Here is a 20,444-nt window from a genome sequence, read left to right on the forward strand (position 1 = left end):
TCTGTGTGATCTTTATATAGGTGTTAATTATGTGCCACCACAAGACTCATTTATTTCAGTGTTGCAACTCCATACATATATGGTTGTTTGATCTTCCATACTTCGATGATTAGGGCTGGCAATCCCTGACCCGACCCGAAGTTACTGAGAGAAACCTAAACCCGACCCGACCCGAAAAACCCGAATTCGACCCGATTTTACCTAAGTTTCATATTTTATAATAATATTAAGTTTTACACTATTTTTGATAGTTTCTAAGCATAACCCGAAATTGACCCGAAATCTGACCCAAACCTGACCCGCTGACCCGAATTGCCACCCTACCGTCTACCGATGATGTAGCATTGGAGTATAGATGATACAATCGAACTAAATAAAACATTAAAAAGCACCACAAGCAGGAAAGCTAAAGAACAGACATAAACACTATGAACTGATAAATCAATTTATAAAAGCAGACAGAACATGAGTTAGGTAATAAAACCACAACATAAAAGCTGATGAGAACTGATGCATTTCGCCTTCAGAAAGCGCCTGAACCAAGCTCTTGCTTATTAAAACAAGCATTAAGAAATTGCAAGCAACACCTATCCTTTCCATTACTAATCATAATCCTCGATAATGATATCATCAACTTACTTTCAGCCTCCTCGAGAACTAAGTGGAAAAGTGCAGGATGAACAAGTTGACAAGTTGAACAAATGAAGAAATTGAACTATGTTGCACCAAATCCTTTACACATACAAGCTTCCCAGTTTCCACTTATTTTCCGGGATTGGAACTGTCATCATGCTGCGTACCTCAAATAGAGCCACATGACCAGTAGTATCTGTCATTCCGTCATACTGCTGCATTGTCGGCATCATGAAGTGCTTTGGGAGGTTGACATATATATGTCAAGAAAAGCAGTGTCATCAAATCGTTCAAGGCGTCATGGGATGCCACCATTCAGAATGCTACTGAATGCTTTGGATCTGAGGCCTTTAAGGGTATGGATCTGGGATTTCAAGGCATGGATCCTGGAAAATTATAACTTTTTCAGTTTCATTAAAGACATGGATGTCCTCATGGTGAACTGAGGAGCTTCAGCGATGTTTCTGGATTTGAAGTACAAGTACAATATGTCTCAGTTGTGACTTTTGGTGGAAAGATATAAGAGTGGAGAACAATATGGATGAGGATGCATCTTTCTTTTTGAAGGCTTCAATTTCTAGGCTGTTGATTGACATTTTAAATTTTTTAGTACTCTCCTATATGTAACTAGGGAGTTTGACGCGCACAACATGTAACACCCTAAAATTCCTTTCTTTTAAAATACCTGTTTTGCCCTATTTAAAACCTTAAATAGGAATATCTAAGACATTACCGCCACCGTGAAAACGGGTAAGGCGACTATCAAAGACACACAGCAGAAGACTAATTTCAAAACAAGTCAACTTGAAAAGACAATCATCGAAAGTAAAGTCAAACCAAAGTCAAACGAAGTAAAATAAAATCAACCTACAACTTGGAACCATTTTAGGCCCTTATTAAAACCAAAACTGAACTCAAAACTCTTTTCGTTAGTCACGCATAATAATCAAGTCATAAACAAATAAAGCAATAACACAATCATATACTTATAGAAACTAGCATGATTCGCTCTTCATTCCTGCTCATTCATGAATATGCTTCATCACCTGAAAAGCTTATCTCTACCTATTTCCACTACTCTCCATTAAAAATGGGTCATCATATGGCCATGATAAAGACAAGGCCAACAAATACACAAAACACACAATCAGCAAAGCTGAGTACATAAGCGTAATTAACACACTAGCATACAATTCCCTATCAACACATGACTTACCTTATTGCACCCGTTTTTCAAGCATACCACATTCAATAAAAGTTCTCACTAGACACTAAATAATTTATTTAGCGTTGATTACCCATCGAACGGGTTTCCCACTAACCTCCCCCAAATAAATTGAGGTTACTGACACAGGAGCTAACCGTGCCAGCATCAAAGACCACTTGTAAGTGGCGGAATTCATGCGCATAATAATAAAAAGGAATGTACAGCGTTCTGTACTCCAGTAGAAGTCATGGTTAAATATGAAACCCCATACCTCCCCCCATAAGTTCATACTCAAGGTATATACGTTCCAAAAGTTTTGGAGCGTAATCTCTTTCACTTTACGTTATTTACAGATTATTAAACTCGGTGATGACTCTCAAACCATAATCATTCAATCAACAATAATTAATCAAACAATTCAATATACCAATTTAATTCTTGAATAATTAATGACCATATAATAATTAATGTTGAACTCTTTTTAATTCTACCTCGGTGCCAATGACACCTTAAACGCATAAAGCGCCACAAATCCTATCCCTCGGTGTTAAAAACACCTTAAGTGCACTAAGGCACCAACATACAATTTATTCCTCGTGTACATAAACACTTATATAGCTCCTTATTCATGCTTAAAGCATCAATAAAAATTATATGAACCATAATAAAATTCCTTTTCAATATTCCAAACCAAATTAAACATTCAGTTTAATTAAACATGCTCTCTAACATGCCATAAATAAATATCACTACTACAAAAAGCGTGTTTTTTAGACGCTTTTTAGGTCTTTTTTCGACGCTAAAAAGCGTCGAAAAAATATTTCTCGACGCTGCTGAAAAAGTGTCGAAAAATACTAATTTCGCGCATTATCCCAAATTTGTGTAGTTTTTTAGCGACGCTTTTACGCGTCCACATACTCAAATTTAGCGATGCTTTTTGTTGTCTTGCGTTTATTCGTGTCAGCCTATGGTATGGCTGGAAACTCTTGAAATGTGAAAATATGCAAAATATGTAGACATTAAAAAGCGTCTAAAATTTTTTTTTTAAGCTTTTTTTTTTCTTTTTTTTTTCCTTTTATTAAATTATTACCATCATACATACATTATAGTTATTTAAATTTATCATAAATTAAATTAATAACATTAAAATTAAAGTAAACAAATATTCTATATAACTAGATCAGATTAAAAAAAAAACAATAATTAATCAACAATAATAAGAATACATATTAATTAAATTACCAAATTTATAAATAAAAGAAAACATCAACACAATTAATAAAAATAAAAGTCGCATATTATAGTAGCTTGTCCCTAAATAAATACATCACTAATATAAATAAGACTAAAAACCAAAATAGATAGATGATGGCGTTATAGACGATATAGTCGCTTGTTTTGATGCTCAAGTGTCCCGGCCTACTCTCTTGTTGCTCCTACATTGCCTTTTCCAATCTTCAAAAAAAAAAAATACAAAGTATAAATTAGTATATTACACAATATAGCCTTATATACACACACAAACATACAAGCTCTGAATTATATTGGCTTATACACACACACATCACTTTCTCAGTCCAAAACTATCCCAGTTGCTAATAAATAAAGAATTATATTGGGTATCAACAATTTTCCACATGGAATGTAAAAGCAGGAACTGTTTCTGCTATATCAACAAAAAAGAAATGAACAAAAACTAATACTCTGCATTTCTCTATATATGAAATTACTGAGAAATGAGCTTGCAATATTAGTGCATAAATTGTAGGTTGAAAATAAATTTCTGATCAGAACTAAAATATAGGCAAAATATAGAGCTAAGATCAATTATTCAGATTAAGCAAGACATGTTTAATTACAAGTAGGACAGTAAGTTTGCTGAATTTAGTAGCATCAGGCAAGCAAAGAAATTATCCGAATCTGACTTGGTAGACCAAGACATTATGCATTTTATTCTGTCAGATTATTCTGAACTATTTGTTTACTTCTGATTTCTAGATTATAATAGCACAAGAGTAGCTTATAATTGGACACTACCTCGTTAAATTTCTTTTGCATTACTAAAAAAAAAAAAAAAAAAAAAAACTTTAGCATACATAATTTTTTACAGCTTTCTCATAAAAGATATATTTGTGTGCATTCAGATGCATTTGAAGCACAATAACCCCTATCAGATTATTAACAACTTAAAATAGCCATTTCATTCACCAATTGTAAATAAGCTTTAAGCATACAAGAACTCAAGAGTGAACTTGATTGCATGAAAGACCAAACATATATTGAAATCAGATTAGTCTGCTAAGCAACAACTTAAGGACATATCCTGCAATCTTACTCTTGTCACTTAGCTTACTAGTTATTTCTATGCCCATTAGTTAGGTTTAATTAAAGGACAACTTATCTTGTAAATATAAGATTTATGCAAATCAGCAATGAACTCACCAACCGAATCCTTTCTATCTTTCTCTTAAATCAATTTTCAAGAATAACAAAACTTGAAACCTGGCACAATGGCTCTGCTCATATATACTAATTAAAACAACCAAGCTCATTACAATCATTTATTATCCATTAGCATAAGTGAACAGAGACATAAGAAAAGACACAACCAACACATGAAACTATTTGATTAGGATACTAGCAAATACTATCTTAAAATCAAATACTATATCAAATTCAGTTCTGATTTTCAGTTAAGATCTGATAATCTGAGAGGTCCTTTTGCAATAACGTTTTCATGGTATTAATTCTGAGCATGCATTATCACAGCGATACAGATCAATTAAACTAAAGTATAAATGTATCAAATCTGATTTTCAATTCTGAAATTCAGCTCTGAATTCAGTTCTGAAATTCAGAGTTGGATTCAGTTCTGGATTTCAGCTTAGTATTCAGTTTAAGGGTAGATAATGAGCCAAGGCAAGCATGGGTTGCTCTGCTTACCTCAGTCCAAAGCTTAGAAACTAAAGGCACTGCACTCGGCCTAAGCTATGGCAACAAGATGGATGGGACAATCTGTTAAATTTGGCATGCTAAATAAGGGCATACCAACTTGAGACCAAATATCAAAACCATCACCTAACGGGAGGCCAAATATTTACCCACACAAAAGCAGAAGAATAAACAGTTCACAATCCTGTTTAATACAAATAAGGCAGATTGGGGATTGGCAAGAACTACAAATAAGGCAGTTCTTATTTGATTCCTAAAAACCAACAACTGTCTAAGCAAGCAAACAGAACAAGTCCAACAAGAAATTCAAAATACAGAAGTTGTAAAGTGATGAGAAAACAGAGAAGTAAGGCAGTTCATTAGATAAAAGGAAAGGGGGCAGTTCATCGGTTCATACAATTTTTAACCATCAATATGAGCCATGCATTATAAGACTTTTGTTCCACAGAAATAGAGACTCTAGCATCTAAACACAACACATGATATAAAGAGAAATGCGACTTTGTTACCTGGTGGTTTGCCATTTCTAAGAATTCGGATGTTTTCTTTAGAAGAATTAGAGATCTATTCCCTTGACGAACTACACCTACAATCTCAGAAAACTGTCCAACAAGTGCTTTAAGAAGAAGATTGTTGTGTCCGACCTGGTCTTTCAGCTTTTCATTTTCTTGAGATAGTGTATCATTTTTTTTGTGCAAAGCATTCACTTCTTCTTTAACACTATCCATCACAATAGTCCTCTTTTGAACTTTTCCATACCCTTCCTTCCTTAACACACCACGCACTCCGAAAATGTCCCCCTTTTTAACCCCTAGTCCGTAACCCACCAGACGATCGGGAATCTCATCGCGGTACATAGTTTGCTGAAACGCTTCATCTTCGAGCTCTTGTTCAGACATCTTGGGGTGTATCATCCTCAGTTCTTCAACCTTAGCTTTAACATCATCCTACACCAACATTTAGGAGTAATGTAAGACCACAAAATCTGCACAAAATTATACAACAAAATCTGCACAAAATTATACAACAAAATCTGCACAAAATCATACCAGAAATCTGTCACAAAACCATACCACAAAATCTTGAGTGACTGTGTTAGAAAGAAAGCTTCGTCTTTACCCATATGGGTTTTAATCCACAACGCTAACAAGCTCATTTTCTGTCCATGTTCATCTTCCTATAAATAATAAAGCAAAACAAGCATTAAAGATATGTACAACAATATATACTGCATAAAACCTGGCTTTGCTCTTACTAACATCCTAAGTAAATATAAAATGACACATATATTACATACATAATCAGCTTGTTAGTTTGCAAAACTTTTAGAGCCAGATCTATGAAACTGATTTTGAGAAGCTCGTGCTTTTTTACCGCATGCTGACATAGTCTGCACTCACATTTTCAAATTTTTTTTTTAGAGATTAATTAATATTAATAGAGTAAACAGTAAGCTAAATATTGTCCTTACTTTCCCGTAATCCGAATCCCAATATTTCACCAACTTAACCCAGTTACTACTGGTAATTCCATGTGGCACATTATTACACATCTCATCCAATTTCTTCTCTAATGACTTGTAATAAATCTGTTTCAGAGAGTATTTGAACTGTCTCCAACATTTATTGGCACGCTTGAGAGCTTGGTTGTCATATTCCGCACCAGGAGGAATCACAAAGCGGTCCTTCTATAAAGTAAAATAATTAGTTAAAAATATAAATCAGTAAGTAATCTATTAGAAGTAAGAGACCGGCTAAGTATGTGTGTTTAGGCAATGAAAGGGGATGTCTTAGGGACGAATATACTTACTCCTATGTCTGTAATTATCTTCCCTTTGAAATGCTTGTTGATTGCATGCCAATCTTTTTCCCCAACTGGACAATGTGACTCCATCTTCGCAATCATACTAATGAATTTAACCAAAATATGACCACCTTTCCTAATTGGCTGGCATAAATCATTGAATTCGACATAGTACTGTACGCCGTTATTACTCCATACGTCAATTGGCAGAATAATACCACTTACTAATGTAGTATTACCCTTGGCATCTAAATTAAGTTAAAAAAAATAATCAGTTTAAAAAATGTATGAAACAGTGAGGATTAGCAAGCAAAATCAATGGCAATCTGAAGGTATGTGCAGGTGCTAAATAAAGGTATAGTCAGACTAAACAGCAAGGGCAGCAAGGGCACAACAGCAACTAAGCACCAACAAGGTACTATGGGTTACATTATAAGTGCCAGTGTGTCAATACATTGGTTACATTTATGCTCGATTTCAATTCCTCTCCTTTGATGCCTTTAGCGCCTTTAGCCAGTAAAATTATCTCATCATATCATCATCTTATTATATTAGTTGTGCTCTCATCAAATAAAAGCAACATCAATATCAGCCACAATTTACTGATGGACTGTTGGCTTGTACATCAACATCAATATTATATGGTTTGTACATCAACCAAATGTCAAGAACAAACGAAGAAACAATGCTACTGCAAGTCCATAATTACCTACTTGTACAAAGTGCTTAGCTTTAGGCGTAAGGACAGGGATAAGCACTACAAGTTCCACGAAGTTCTTGATTCCAACATTAGTGAAAATTGACTCCAAGGTGTTCGTGCACATAATTCCCTCAAGTCCTCAACAAATGAATAATTTCTGCTCTAACAAAACTCATTAAGTATGCCTAAACAAAGCAGTAGCTTCAGCTTTAAAAACATATTATGAACAAGCATTTCCTTCAATGTTATTCAGAATATGTCAAGTCAGATACTAAGGTTTTAAGTTAGGCAGCAGACGGGAAAATGAATGGCACAAAAACTCAACTGATCCAAAGTCTCAAGCACATAAGCCTATTTAATCATAGACAATAACAAAACTTGAAACCATCCTTTTATAGAAGAATAACAAATGCAATGAGCCAACAAAATTGAACTAACAAAGTTGTTACAAACTCAGAGGAAAAAGAAATATGTTCTCTGGCATAAGAGATGACAACAGACTATTAAGGAAATCAATTGAACAATTCTGACTAAATGCTTCCTGGTTTAAATATGAAATGATAGACAAATACATGGCAAGAATTGTAAAGTAATCCCAGTAGACCAAAACAGCAATCAGCACAAATACTCAAGAAAATAAAAAGAAAGAAAGACTAAGACAGCAACAAGCAGCAGTAGACAACTTAAATAGAAAATATTTACCTATGGTTAGAACCTCCTCCTTGTCGTCGAAATCTATGTCTACAGGCCAATCCGGAAGTGCTTTTGGTCGTAAAGTCTTAGATTGTTTCGGGATCTCTTCTTATTCGTTTCCACTTTTATGTCTTTCTTGATTATCCTGTGGAGCTGTTGCTGAAGTTTTCACAGCACCTGTTTCACGGTTCTGGATTCCTCGTGTCGAGGGTTTGGGCGCTTAGGAGGTTTGTGAGAAGTAGAAGGGGAGTTCAATGAGTCTGGTGCAATTGATTGTGGAATATTAGGTGGGACGACTAATGATGAAACTTTTGGTGGGTATTTTTTCTGCTGACCTGAAACTGCTTCCTTAACTAAACTCAATGTTGAACCAGGAGGGTTTTTCCAAATGGATCCTAAATTTTTAGGTGGTGGTTGGTCACATTTTGTAGTGGTAATGGGTGGAGAAAAAGGTCCCCATTTGTCATCCCTAAGAACCTCAGTTTGTGGTGACTTTCTAGCTTTTTTTTGGCGGGTTGTGGACCTTCAGCAGCAGAAGAAGTATGTGCAATAGTGATAATTGGTGACTGTGATGATATTGGATCACGTGACTTGGCTGTGGTAGCAAGTATGTCCCTTGCTCTCTTGCTTCGATACGTCATATTTTACCTGATAAATTCGCAAGATAAGTTATTAAAAACATCATAAATCAAAAATCATATAAGCGTGACAATAAGATTAATACATTAGTTACGAATTAAGAAACCATGCAAGACAACAAAAATATTAAACCAAGAAAACAAAAGTATTAGTATATATAAACTGAAGTATGAAATAAGAAAAATAAATGAGAAATATATTAGAGTTGAAATAAGAAACAAGTATTGAATATAGTAAGCACAGTTGATTAAAACTGATGAAATAAGAAGTCGCACAGTGAGTTCAATACATAAAAGCAACTTTCAGAAACAAGAACAACAACACTTATTCTCAGGATTATCAAGACATTGACAATATTGTGAACTATTGCAAGATGAAATATTAGGAAAATCCAATACTAATAGTTATAAACAAATTATAAACAAATTATTCAGGTACATCAAACAAGTCCCTAGGCTTAGTCTTCACGACATGACACCATCCTTTTTGTATCTCATCCTCAACATAAAAAACTTGTTTTGCTTGAGATGAGAAAACAAATGGATCATCATGCGAAAATCGACCAGTGTGCATCAATTTTGAGAAATTGACACGAACACCTCCATTTGAATTTGTTTTGACACCCTTACGAATATCGACCCAATCACAACGAAACAATACAACCTTAAAAGAACCATAATAATCTAATTCAAAAATTTCTTTGAGTTTTCCATAGTATTCTTGACCCTCGGCTTCCACCATGACTCCTGAATTTTGAGTTGTTCGAAATCGCTCACGATCCGCAATATCAAATTTGTAACCATTGATAATAACACTTTTCATCTTTTTCCCGCGGTTACTCAAGCCACCAGCTAAGGCTTTTCTTAACTTTCCTTCTACTGTGCTATCATCTAAATTATGAACCTATAATTCAAGTATAATAAAGTTAGACTAACATATTTGTATAAAATGAAATTAAAAAAAAAAAAAAAAAAAAAAAAAAAAAAAAAAAAAACAACCCTAAATGTAAAAGCATATAACCTGGCTTTACAACCAATCTGCGAATTCATTAATTATCCACTGATTTTCAATAGAATCATTATCTTGAGATCCTCCAACATCATTCTCTTGCCGTTTTTGTTTTATAAACTCACTATTGAGATTGAAAATGTTATGTTAATAACCAGTAAATATTAGTGAGCTTTAAAGAAACACATAATGCTACTTACTCAAGCACCGGTGTCAGTTCATCAGAATGAAGTAAAACATAGCGATGTGCTTGCTTTAAACTTCTATCATCTAAACGGACATTTTCTTTCTTTCCAACGACACGACCACCAGAATTATACAGATAGTTGTCAATGTTTGATACACCATCTTCATTCCTTCTAGGTCTATTGAATATAGTCTCAACACTTTCTAAATATCTCGAACAGAATGCAATTGTCTCCCACAAAAGGTAACCTTCCGCTATAGATCCTTTCGGTTGAGCTTTATTGCTTACATGAGATTTTAAAAAGGCCAAGTACCTTGAATTATAATAATGATTATGTATGTGAATGTGAAAGAATTAAGAAATTTTGGGAAAATTATTACTTAAAAAATAAGATATAATAATAATAATAATAACAATTATTATTATTTTTATTATTTAAAAAATCACTTTTCAATAGGATACATCCATCTGTAATGAACTGGTCCGCCAAGTCTGACCTCATCCACTAAATGAATTAGTAGATGAACCATGATTGTAAAAAATGTTGGTAAAAATTCTTTCTCTAACTTGCAAAGAGTCAACACGAGCTTTGATTGAATGGTATCTAATTCTCTTGTATCTATAGTTGCTGAACATATTTTTTTTAAAAAGTCTGACAACTCCTCAAGCAAATCAATAACTTTTGTGGCATTCGACGCCCTTAAAGCAACCGGGAGGATATCTTGCATGAGAATATGATGGTCGTGACTTTTCATATTAATAAGTTTCCGCTGCTTTAGATTCACACATCTTTGGAAATTAGACCCATATCCATCAGGAACTTTCATATTTTCATGACTTTCAAAAATCGTTCTTTTTCCTCATCAGACAGCGGGATGTAACCTTCAGGGTTGATCCATAGATGAGGCTTTATATTCAACTTCTCTAAGGCTTCTCTGCCACTCTCATCATCTCTACTATTATCCATATCTAAAAGAGTTCCTAATAAAATATCGGACACATTCTTTTCGATGTGCATAACATCTAAATTATGTCTAAGAGGATTATGCTCCCAATACTCTAATTTAAAAATGTACTTTTCTTTTTCCACAGAACATCATCACCATCGGGATCGCAATCATCATCAAGTTCATTGGCAGCTTTTCTCCCTCTTTTTTTTGGAACTTTTTTTGACTTCCCATATACATACTTTACCCCTTCTTGTTGCTTCAAAACTTCGGCCCCGCTGGTATGGTACGAATTGGAGCAATACCATATTCTTCTTTCCCATTAAACAAATTAGCTTGTGAACGATATGGGTGATCGATAGGCAGCCATTTTCAATGCCTAGGGTAGATAATTTTGCCACCAAATCTATCTGAATACGTAGAATGCATGCAAGAAGGACAAGCTTTGTAGCCTTTTGTACTCCAACCTGAGAGCATGGCATATGCCGGAAAATCGTTAATAGTAGAGTGTAGGGCTGCTCGCATTTTGAAGTTGCTTCCACTATAAGAATCAAAAGCATCAACACCTTCCCACAACAATTTCAATTCATGTATTAGTGGTTGCAAGTACACATCAATATCCATACCGGGAATAATTATAGAAAGAATAAAGGATGATGATTTCATGCAAAGCCATGGTGGTAAATTATAGGGAATAAGGACCACCGGCCATGTGCTATAATTTGTATTCATAAGACGATATGGATTAAAATCGTCACTCGCTAGGCCCAATCTAACACTGCGAGGATCAGCGGCAAACTCTGTATATTTTTCATCAAATTTTTTCCAAGCCTCACCATCAGAAGGGTGTCGTAGAATCTTATCATCCTTACGATTAAAGTGCCATCTTATGTCCTCCGCAATTTTAGATGACATGTAAAGCCTCTTTAATCTAGGGATAAGGGGAAAGTACCGCATTACTTTAGCTGCCTCGCCTTTCTTACATGCTTCTTTTCCTTTCTCATTTACATCACCCTCCTTTCCTTTCACACTTTTCCACCTTGATGTATGGCATACATGACACTCACTTTTATCCGTGAATTCGCCCCAATATAACATGCAGTCATTTGGACATGCATGGATTTTCTCATATCCTAAACCCAAATCATTTATTATCTTCATGCCTTCATAATAAGACGATGGAAAATCCTTAATAATGGGAAATGTGTCAATTAGAAGTTCAAGCAATTTATTAAATGACTCAGCATACCAATGGAACATACAATTTAGGTGAAACAAGTGCAATAGAAATGATAGTTTTGAAAAAGTAGTACACCCCTCGTACAAGCCTTTTTCTCAGAAGCTTCCATGAGATGTTTATACTTTGCCTGTTCTTCATTTGAGAAAATTAATTGATACTCATCATCTACCTCGCGATTTATGGTAAACCCCTCATCCATGTCATATGAATTGTCATCTTCATTAATTGGTTCACTTAATGATGGATCTTGAGGATCTTCATTAATTGTCATCTTAATGATGGATCTTCAGCTGCTTTTAGTAACCCGTCCATATCATCTCGACCTACTTCCTTTGCTAGATCGTTACTTAGATCATGGGTCTTACTCCCTTCATCTTTACAATGAAATATCCAATTTCTATAGTTTTTATAAAAACCATAAAGTAAAATATGCCCTCCTACTTCTTCTACAGAATTCGCTTTATTTAACTTGCACTTATTACATGGGCATTTAGTTTCCAATGAATTTGGTAAAAGAGTCTCTTTAGCAAGTTTCAAGAATTTCATGCAACCTTTATAATAACCAGGATCACCTATTGGTAAATCAATCCAACTAGTATCCATGTCTACAAAGAAATATATAGTTTATTATAAACAATGACATTATAAAAAATCATTTTACAAGCATCCATAAAAAAATAAAAAAAATAAAAAAATAAAATAAAAAACTACAAAAATCAGATTAATGCATCTAGCTAGTCTATATAACATTCCTTTTTATCATGGCATATAATAAGGACTTAAACAAAGAAAATAAATTTAGAAACACAGTAAGATCATCCATTATGCAAGTCATTTGCTTTGCTCAACAATTCATGAATAGGATATCTAAGTAATATAGTATGTCAAAAGGGATTTTTAAAGAGTATCTAAGATAAAGTACCTTCTTTTGCCGCAAAAATACACTAAGAGCAGACAGCCCGTGGGAATCAAGCTACTGAACAAGGCTGGAAAAATAGATAAGGTTGTGTTAGTAAACTTTAAAATTTTAAAGGATGCAAAGTCTTTAAGTATGAATGCACTTACACATATGTATGTCATATGTAAAGCTTTTAAAAGTGCATTATACAATATTAGTGAGCTAATATCTAAGGTAGAGTGTACCTTCTTTTGCTACAAAAGTACAGTATGAGCAGAAAATCGTGCAAATCCAGCTCCTGAACAACGCTGGAAAAACAGAAAATGTAGTGTTAGTAAACTTTGACAGTTTAAAGGAAGCAAAGTCTGAGTTAAAACTGAGTCCAACAGATGACATAGCAACATCAGAGCAATTTAGCACACAAAAGGCCTTAATGAAAAGAGTACAATTAAGTGATCAATATAATTAAGGCCTTAACCAGTAAAGAATCATTAATCTGGAATTGCAGCAATGGCCATACAAACAAAACCTTTAAAATACACTTCATTCAATAGAGGAAAAAAAAAACCAAGTACTGAACCAAAGAATCACCCACATAAATAAAACCATCATAAATTCATATAACATATTCTAAGAGAGAGGAGGGCAGTCAAATTAGTAGTTGATCCCCACTCATTTGATGAATGTTGGTGACTGCTACTTGCTTTCGACTTCTAAGATAAATACATTGGCTTATTTCCTAAACAGATCATATCTCAAATGGGAAAAATAAAATAAAATAAATAAATAAAAAGCCAATGTTATTTCTGGAAATCAAATGCTCTAAGACATAATGAGACAGGTTCTTTGGCCTCTGATAACTGAAAGTAGGAGTACATAACCCACAAGTTATTAGAATGTAACCCAATGTGTCTACTTTTTAGATTAGATTGTTGCTTGTTTCAAGAGAAGAACAAAGAAAAAAAGGTTTATTACGCAAAGGCAATCCTATGAACGGGTAGCAATCATGACATCATCAATAAGTTGTTCCAACACTCATTTTATAGTTAATAATATAGGTTTTTTGTACCTGAACTGAACCTCTTTTCCTATTCTTGTATACTCCATAGTTCAGAATAAGTCATAACAGCAAACAATAGATATGAAATAGAGCTTTTGCACTCATTTGCTTTGGAAATGACACTATTGACAAAAGACATTAATATTTTTATTTACATGGAATACAACAGAGCTTTCTACTAAGATGCTAATGGGATTTAATTGCAAGTTCATCAAATTAAATGCTCTATATCGAAATAGCAGGGGTCTGCCCAATAAAGAATGCTCAATAATATTAAAATTGATGAATAGATTCTCATCAAAATATTTTTTTTTTTTAATAATATGAAGCAAGGAAACTTAAAAGAGCATGAAGTATACCTGACACGTCTCAGGTATTCTAATCCATCTCCTGGTGGCCCAGATTCAAAATCTGGTTCACCTTCAACCTTAAAAGCAGGTCCTATGAATGCCCTTAAAAGCAGGTCCTAGAATTTATAGGTTATTCCAAATTTGACTTCACAAAGATGCAACTGATTCTAATTTTATCATATTTACTTCTACTTGGACATAGATTCTCAACTAATTCTAAATACTTTGTGTTAGCTCCTGTGTTGCTTTTCTTTGGACCAATTTTTTTTATCGAAAACTTTATGGAGCCTTCAATAATGTCACTAATGTCATATCCAGTAAAGAATTCCAAAATAAAACCCTAAAATTCCATTTAGTCATTTTATCATATTAAAATGTTATCAATATACCTTAATGACTAAATGCCTGATTTAATCAGTAGATGATAAACCATTAAAGAATCATTAATCCGGAATTGCAGCTAGGGGTGTCCATTCGGTTTTCGGTTTGGATTTAGCCCAAATCCAATCCGATCCGAAATGAATTTCGGTTTTTAGTTTTCAAATCCAATCCGATCCGAATTACTTACCAAATCCGATCCGATCCAATCCGAATTATAATTCAGTTATTTGGATCCAATCCGAAAATCCGAATTAAAATACATTGCTAAATTTTTTGGGTCTAATGCGATTACAAAAATAAAATTGCAATAATAAAATTCAATTCTTGAAAGTATAGTAGTACATGATTTATACAAGTATTAAAAACATAGGTTTACATTGTTAATATTATTATAATCATGAACATAGTTTAACATGATTAATATTAACAATATTTTTTTGTAAAATAACACTTTCATAATTCGGTTATTTCGGTATTTTGGATCCGAACAAGGTCAATCCGATCCGATCGGAAAATCCGAATTTTCAAAAAAATTCAATCCGATCCGATCCGATTTAAAGTTTGGATCCGGTCCGAATTGATAATTCGGTTTGGATTGGATTGGATTTCGGTTTTTATCCGAATAATGGACACCCCTAATTGCAGCAATGGCCATACAGACATCAAAAGTCAAAACAAAGAGCATGAGCCAATAAATCACATCCCTAGGCCTTCCCATATCCATCACCATGATGCAATTATGAAACATTGGTCCGGCTGTCCCCAATGTACTAAAAAATTCTATGTCCAGAATTCCAAATCAGCTTATTATATTCTAAAAGCAAACTGGACAGCCTATGCAATCACCTATGCTGCAGCCACACACAAATTTCACCATCAGACTTGTATCGCCCTTTCCTAATAATTTTTTTAATGGACTCCATCAGACATCATTCAGACGGTACTAAAATTACAGAAATCCAATAAGCAAATAATTCTTCTTCAAAAATCTTTTACCCTAGGTACATATATTCCTAGATAATATATACACTACTCTCTTCTAAAAAATGATCATGTTAAGTGAGTAAATTTAAGGTAAACCATGCCTCGCTAAGAAGATAGACAACACAATTGCTAGCACAGCTAACAAACATTGAATTTTTCAAATTAAGCAACTCTACTAATGAAGCAATCCTGGAGAATGCATAACAACCCTCAGCTATTAGTGGCAAAAGTTTTTTCTACTAAAGGGGGGTCGATGTTAAGGAATGGGAAGGTACAACAAGGCTGCATTACTAATATGTCATGGGGTATGAGAGGAATTAGGAAAAGTGAGTCTAAATTCATTAAGGGTCATGCGTGGAAGGTGGGAAATGGTGAGAATATAGGTGTGTTTAAGGATAGATGGGTTAATGGTAGGACTCCGGAAGCAAACTCAGATGTTACTCTGAGACAAGCTATGATTTGGAAGGTGAATAGGTTTATTGATAAATCTTCTTGGTCTTGGAAGGGAGCTGATTTAAGGAAGGCCTTTAGTGCAAGAGATGCTATTGAAATAGGAGCCATTGAGCTTCCAGGGAGAGAAATTGATGACTTGCTGCACTGGGATCACACAAGCTCGGGAAAATTTACAACTAAGTCGGGTTATGCGTTTCTCATGAAACATATGGAAAAAAATGACAGAATTGGGGAATCAGAGATTTCCTTTTTAAAATTCCTGTGGAAGCAAAATTTGTTACCCAAGTGTAAAGTTTTTATATGGAAAATTTTCTATAATGGGCTAGCTGTAAAGAGTAATCTCAAGATCCGCAACATTTGTGAGAATGAAGCTTGTGAGATATGTGGTGAGGAAGAGAGTATTAACCATGCTCTCAGATTCTGTGTAGTGGCAAACCGAGTGTGGCAATGTGGTAGTCTTGGCATCATCCCTACTATCAGTCCTAGCATCTCAATCAACGAGTGGATACAGTGGTATATACAACAGTTTCTAACTCTGGATGGAAAAGGTAGTAAACGTATCACTACCTTCATAGCTACAATATGGGAAATCTGGAAGTCTAGGAATGATTTTAGCTTCCAGGGAAATAGAACCCATATAAATGTAATCCTTGAGAGGGTAGAGAAAAGTGTGCAAGATCAGTCTGACTTTGAAAATAAAGACTCTCAGGAGCTGGAATTCCTTCACCCACGTGAGGGTGAGGTGAGTGCTCCCCCTGGCTACAAGATTGCAAGCCTAGGTAGACTTGAAATGGGCACAAGAAGATTTACGGTTCAAGTAGATGGGGCTTGGAACAAGAACACTAGAAGAAGGGGTGCTGGTTGGGTCATAGAGTATGATGGGAAGGTAACAGAACTGCAAGGTTGCTCCTATGGAGTAGCAAACTCAGCTTTACAGGCAGAGGCAATTGCTTGTTTAGAAGCTCTGCAATGGTGCTGGGAAGCAGGTATTCAGAGCCTTATCATCAAAACCGATGCTAGTAAGTTGGTAGACATATTACAAGGAAAGGATTTACAAGAAAAATCAATACTCTGGACCATTGATGAAATAGGTAAGATTGGTAAGAATTTGACATGGTGTATAGTTCGAAAGGAGCAAAGATCAAAGGTTGAGGAAGCACACAAATTGGCGAAGATGGCTACAACAAATGCTATAGTCTCAAGACCAAATTTACCCATGCTGTTTAATTTCTTAGAGTAGTTGTTTATTTCTTATGTTTTAGCCTGTGTCAAAAAAAAAAAAAAAAAAAAAAAATTAAGCAACTAAGTTGAATCCTCAACATTCTGAAAATTCATAGAAATATGATACTGGTAAATGCATAGAAATTACATTTGAGGCAAAAAGCCTAAATCCAATACTTCATCATGTCACCATGTTCTACGGAAGTACTCAAACCCGAGTAACATAGATAGCAAGTATAGAAGTTTCCATATACTGAAGCAAAACCAAAATGAAGGAGGCTGCTTATCTCCAAACTCCCAACCCATAATAAGATCAAATTTTAAGGCAAAAAAAGAGATAAGATATAACTTTGAAACAGTAAAAAACAAAAAAAAAAAAACCAAGTACTGAACCAAAGAATCACCCACATAAATAAAACCATCATAAATTCATATAACATATTCTGAGAGAGAGAAGGGCAGTTAAATTAGTAGTTGATCCACCACCACGCTAACACCCCTTCAAGCTAGCTAACAGTCAGCTTTTCCAAACAACTCAAAACAATCATCAAAACAAGAATGTGTCATTCACAAGCAAAGCCATAAAATTCAAAGCTATAGTAACATTAGTACAGAAAATTCTCAAACTAAAACCCTAGAAAACGCCATAAAATTCATAACAAACACCCATAAAAAAAACTACAAAAAAAAAAAAAACAGGAGAACCTTAATTTTTAAAGCAGAATTCACGAAAAAAAGACATAAAAACAAATTAATTAATCTAATTAAGGGCAAAAAATTACCTTGCAACAAGAGACTGATTCTTGTTCTACTCCAATTCAAAATCGAAGACATGCAAAGAAAGATACACAATTTTAACGAAATTTTAGGACTTGTGAGAATTAAGGTAAGCCAAAAACGATCGATGTATAAATATCAACAAATTGTAAAGCAAATTGAAGACCAATTGCCTGAAATTTATGAAAGTGACAAGCAAATCCCCCGAAATTCGTTGAAGTTGAGCGAGAAACACCCTGAAACGCTGATGATTATGGGCAGTTGAGTGTGAGGAGCTAGAGCAGAGAATTGTTGCAATTGTTGAATAGGGCACCAGTTTAATTAATTGGGGTTTTTGAGGGTTGTTATTTGTCGCTCCCATTTTACCGGGTAATGTTCCCCTTTTTTCTTGAAATTCCAATTTTACCCCTAATATATAAATACGGTTTTTCCTTTCCGACCAATATTTCTCACTTCTTTACTTCTCTCTCTAACTCTCTTACTCTCAAACTCTCTTACTCTCTAACTCTCTAAAACAATTTTTTTAAAAAAAAAAAATTCCTAAATTGTTCTTCAATTTTTAAAAAAACAACAATCATCATAAACACAAAAGAAAATGGGTGATTCGAGGCGGATTAGGCTGAGATTCGGAGGGAGGACCTTCGGCGGCGCTGGTGGCAGGGGCGTAGGCGGCGGCGGCGATGGTGGAGACGAGGTATTTGTTTTTTTTTTTATTTTCGGATCCAGGAACTTCCGCCCAAAAATTCCGGAAGTTCCATGGAGGATCCGCCTGGAATTTCCGGATCCTCCATGGAACATCCGGAAATTCTGGGCGGAAGTGTGACATCCGCCCAGAATTTCCGGATGTTCCATGGAGGATCCGGAAATTCCAGGCGGATCCTCCATGGAACTTCCGGAATTTTTGGGCGGAAGTTCCTATTTTTTTTTTTTTTTTTTTTTGGCCCGTTAATAAAATTGTTGATTTTTTTTTTTCGGATTTTGGTTTTTTTTTTGTTTTTGGTTGATATTATTATTATTGTTGTTGTTATTATTGTGCTTATTATATTTTAAAAAATATGATAATTTTTATTATTTTGTTGATATTAGGTTTTTATTATTAATGTTAAGGTTATTGTTGTTGTTGTTAATTTGTTTTTTTTTTTTTTTTGGATTTTGTTATTTTGAAGTGTTATGGTTAGTATTATTATTATTGTTGTTATTATTATTGTTGATATTATTATTATTATTATTATTATTATTATTATTATTATTATTATTGTTGTTGTTATTATTGTTATTATTGTTATTATTATTATTATCATTATTATTATTATTATAATTATTATTAGTGTTATTATTTTTAAAAATATGATTAGTATTATTATTAAACTAATTTGATATTAGGGTTTTCATGGTTATTGTTGTTGTTTAATTTTTTTTTTTTTTTGTTGTTGTTGTTGTTATAATAATATTATTATTAGTGTTATTAGTAGTACTATTATTAATATTTTTAATTATGATTAGTATTATAGTTGTTGATATTAGTGTTATTATTATTGTTATTATGGTTATTGTTGTTGTTAATTTGTATTTGTTGTTGTTGTTGTTGTTAGTTATTGTTGTTGTTAAGGTTATATTTGTTGTTGTTAATTTGTATTTGTTGTTGTTTTTGTTGTTGTTATTATTGTTGTTGTTATTATTATTGTGGTTATTATGGTTATTATTATTACTAAAATCGGATTATTTTTTAATTTTATGTAGATCGAGGGTTCTGGTGCTCGACATGCAATATCACGACGTCTGAATGCGTCTGTTAGGAGACAGACATCTCGATCTTCACCGGTTCAGCTCGAGCAGCAGCAATACGGGTCTACTAGTGGTTGGTCGAGAGACCAACAGTCTGGTAGTAGTCGGCCCTTGTACTCTGCAAGTGGAGCACCCATATCTGACGAGGAAGACGAATGTTCGGGTAGTCATGCTGGTGACCGGGATGAAGAACAGGACCCTCAGGATTTCCATATGGTATATAGGGGTCAGTTTGGGAGATTTGTTGGTAGTGGGTCGAGTCAGCCTACTTCCAGCTCTGCAGAGGCATGGTTAGTGCAGGAACCGATGCCGGGTGGGCCTGAGGATGGGTCAGTTATCCCTAGTTTTGGCGGTCACGTGGCACGGTATATCTGGATGGAGCAGGAGCGTAGTGTTTTGCGCTGTTTGAGTAGGACAAAGTTATGTTCTGACTTGTGTACTTGGCGAGGCCGTCAATCTGTGGAGGCCATTGCGGAGATTGATGCTAGTTGGTTGTCTCACTTGCCCGACCTGATGTTTAAGAGAC

The 20,444-nt window shown here is 34.4% G+C and overlaps 1 protein-coding gene across 8 annotated transcripts; it reads right to left on the reverse strand.

Annotated features, from left to right (window-relative positions):
* Positions 1 to 2,804: 2,804 nt before the first annotated feature.
* On the reverse strand, positions 2,805 to 18,908 carry LOC145563820 (uncharacterized). 8 transcript variants are annotated; one of them, XM_081624244.1, is made up of 11 exons: positions 18,307 to 18,728; positions 18,139 to 18,164; positions 13,153 to 13,215; positions 12,932 to 12,995; positions 7,998 to 8,636; positions 6,602 to 6,843; positions 6,264 to 6,479; positions 6,090 to 6,182; positions 5,842 to 5,969; positions 5,302 to 5,739; positions 2,805 to 3,295 (listed from the first exon to the last, which is right to left on the reverse strand). In XM_081624244.1, the coding sequence occupies exons 1-5, from the start codon at positions 18,492 to 18,494 to the stop codon at positions 8,633 to 8,635; spliced, it is 345 nt and encodes a 114-aa protein (XP_081480370.1). In that variant the 5' UTR covers positions 18,495 to 18,728; the 3' UTR covers positions 2,805 to 3,295; positions 5,302 to 5,739; positions 5,842 to 5,969; positions 6,090 to 6,182; positions 6,264 to 6,479; positions 6,602 to 6,843; positions 7,998 to 8,632. The 8 variants fall into 8 exon arrangements, with proteins under 8 accessions (XP_081480370.1, XP_081480371.1, XP_081480366.1 ...); XM_081624245.1 differs by lacking the exon at positions 6,090 to 6,182 and having other exon boundaries at positions 18,307 to 18,717; XM_081624240.1 differs by having other exon boundaries at positions 5,866 to 5,969; positions 18,139 to 18,697.
* Between the last annotated feature and the right edge of the window lie 1,536 nt (positions 18,909 to 20,444).

The sequence above is a fragment of the Chenopodium album genome, chromosome 10 (assembly GCF_948465745.1).
Source record: "Chenopodium album chromosome 10, dcCheAlbu1.1, whole genome shotgun sequence".
In the NCBI taxonomy this organism is placed as follows: domain Eukaryota; kingdom Viridiplantae; phylum Streptophyta; class Magnoliopsida; order Caryophyllales; family Amaranthaceae; genus Chenopodium; species Chenopodium album.

What these genes read in the sequence shown, in the direction of transcription:
- LOC145563820 (XM_081624245.1), bottom strand. Translation starts at nt 6,697, where the DNA reads ATGATTGCGAAGATGGAGTCACATTGTCCAGTTGGGGAAAAAGATTGG. An exon ending in AGATAATTACAGACATAGGA is followed by an intron (nt 6,480 to 6,601) that starts GTAAGTATATTC and finishes TTTACTTTATAG; the next exon opens with AAGGACCGCTTTGTGATTCC. An exon ending in GGGATTCGGATTACGGGAAA is followed by an intron (nt 5,970 to 6,263) that starts GTAAGGACAATA and finishes TATTATTTATAG; the next exon opens with GAAGATGAACATGGACAGAA.